The 2,301-nt window shown below is 33.9% G+C and overlaps 1 protein-coding gene across 1 annotated transcript; it reads right to left on the reverse strand.

Moving 5' to 3' along the window:
* Window positions 1-289: 289 nt before the first annotated feature.
* Window positions 290-1,709, reverse strand: LOC107814277 (uncharacterized). The gene has a single exon (XM_016639659.2). It carries the CDS (start codon window positions 1,426-1,428, stop codon window positions 388-390), a length of 1,041 nt encoding a protein of 346 aa, XP_016495145.1. The 5' UTR covers window positions 1,429-1,709; the 3' UTR covers window positions 290-387.
* Window positions 1,710-2,301: the final 592 nt, after the last annotated feature.

Raw genomic sequence — 2,301 nt, forward strand, 5'->3', positions numbered from 1 at the left:
TATTTTCTACTTCTAAACTCTACTGGGTGTTCGAACAATAGAATCGATGACTAATGGTACATCACATTCCAAGGGTACGGTCTTTTCTCGGACATTGTATAAATACGAAATGCTACGTGCATTGGGTTATCTCTACTTTTAAACTCTACTTATATAAGTTATGGGTTCGAACAGTAAAATTATCCATTAATACTTAATCAGCCATTTGTCCGGACCTTAAGTAAACTCGGATACTTCGTGTATTAGGCTACCCTGTATCTAAGCCCTCTAAACCTTAAAAAAGTCATAAATAAAAAAATTAGAAACAACTTTACTCACATATAGTAATTACTAATATCTCTTGTAAAAATTACAAGTATATTGCAATAACATCTAAAAAAACAAGAATCATGTTTGAGAATCAGGATCAGTAGACCTTCTTTGCATACACAAAACTGAATCTGGATTTAGCCTTTCTCCTCTTTTTGCTGGTTCTGATTTACACCTTGTTAGCAATAAAGGATGAACATAAGCTCCTCCATTTTTTTCTTCAGCTTCTTCTTCTCTGCTACTTTCACCATTAGAACTCTCCATTTCTTCACTTTCATGGCTTTTTCTCAACTCCAAATCCCCATTTTCACCGTTTGGCGAAATGGGGTTTTCAAGAACTGATTTTTCTTCCAATTCTTCAGTCTTTAATTTTAGTATTTCGATTTCGGTATTATCCTCTGGTTCTTCTGATGAGTTTAAAGGAGAACCCCAAAATCTACTTGCTAAAGATGAAGATCGGTATGGTGCTGATCTACACCGAGTTAAAAGTAAAGCATTTTTGGGTGGTGAAGAAGTAGAAGAATTAGAACCCACAAATCCCTCTTTATTTTCAGTTACAAAAGAACTTCCAATTTTGGCAGTATTTGTAACATTTTCAATAGTACTACAACTTTCAGTAGTGCTAGTACTAACTACTCTCTGAGTTGAAGAATCTACCGTTTCGACTCTTTTTCTCCAATACCCAAATCGAAAACAGCACACACAGTTTTTCAAAACTGAAATTAACGACTTAGGTTTGTGTAATTTGTAACATTTCCCTTGACTATTGTTGCAAAATAGAGTCTTGCGAATCCGCCACCAACATGTTTTTTTTCGTTGTTTTTTGGCTGAGTTCGACCGACGTGTCCGTGTTCTAAGTCCGCCGCCGTTTGAGGGGGCGGCGGACTTAGAGGAACGTCGGACACGAACTTGGCCTATGCACGTGACTTTAGGGGAAGATGGTTCTTGAATTGTTTCAATAACGGTAACATTGTTCTTGTTTTTGCGCATGAACATAGGACTGGCACGTGACCTTCCTCTGCTTCTGCTTCCCACGTTGCTTCTGAGAAATCTCATTAATGGCGGTGGAAATTTCTCTGTTCTACCTGGACTTGAAATTGCTTTTGCTGAACTCTTCATTTTCTTTACTTCTTCTGTTTCTCTTTTTCTCTCTCTGTTTTTTTCTTTATCTGTTTTTTTTGGTTTGTGTGTGTTGTTCAAGTTTTGGGTTGAGTGGTGAGATAGAGAAGTTGTGGTTTTGTTCCTTTGCCATGTTTCTTTCTGGTTTACAGTTTTTACACCAGTTTTATATAGTCTGGTTTTATTCTGGGTTTTTCCTAAAAAATATTTCTTTTTTTTAAGGCATTTGGTACCATAAACCAAGTGGTGGAGCTAAGTTCTTTTATTTTTTCTTTTCAACACAATGTTTGGTATATGTATTTGATATCAATTAATTTAGATTCTCATGGAAACTGTTTTCAACTCAGAATTTTTTTCTTTGACTAAATTCAAAGTCGCTACAATTATATTGACTAAATTAGTTAAGGATGAAAAAATCATGTCCATTTCGCTACAATTATATTGAACAAATAGGGCAAAATAATTTTCTTTTGTAAAAATACAAAAAGAGACAAGTTTCTGAATCTATTTGACACAAAAGAATCTTTACATGAATCGTAAAGCTAGCTCAAAAATTATTTACTTCGCAAGTTTAAATTTTAAGTGTGGTATTCTCACAACTTTTTTGATTCTCTTATTAAAAATCCTAATTCCACTACTTTATTGTGAGATATATTAGTATTAAAAATCCTAATTCCACTGCCTTAGTTATATTCAGCCCCGAAAGCTTCTCTATCAAGACTAGAATTCAAGATTTTGATCAAGGGCCAAGGATTTGGGCAAGTTATATATTTGGCCGGTCGATTTATAAAATACATCCATCTGTTAAATATACAAGAAACATACACTGATTATATATAAAATATGTGTATATTAAATATTAAAATATATATA

This window comes from Nicotiana tabacum, chromosome 2, assembly GCF_000715075.1.
Source record: "Nicotiana tabacum cultivar K326 chromosome 2, ASM71507v2, whole genome shotgun sequence".
Lineage (NCBI taxonomy): Eukaryota > Viridiplantae > Streptophyta > Magnoliopsida > Solanales > Solanaceae > Nicotiana > Nicotiana tabacum.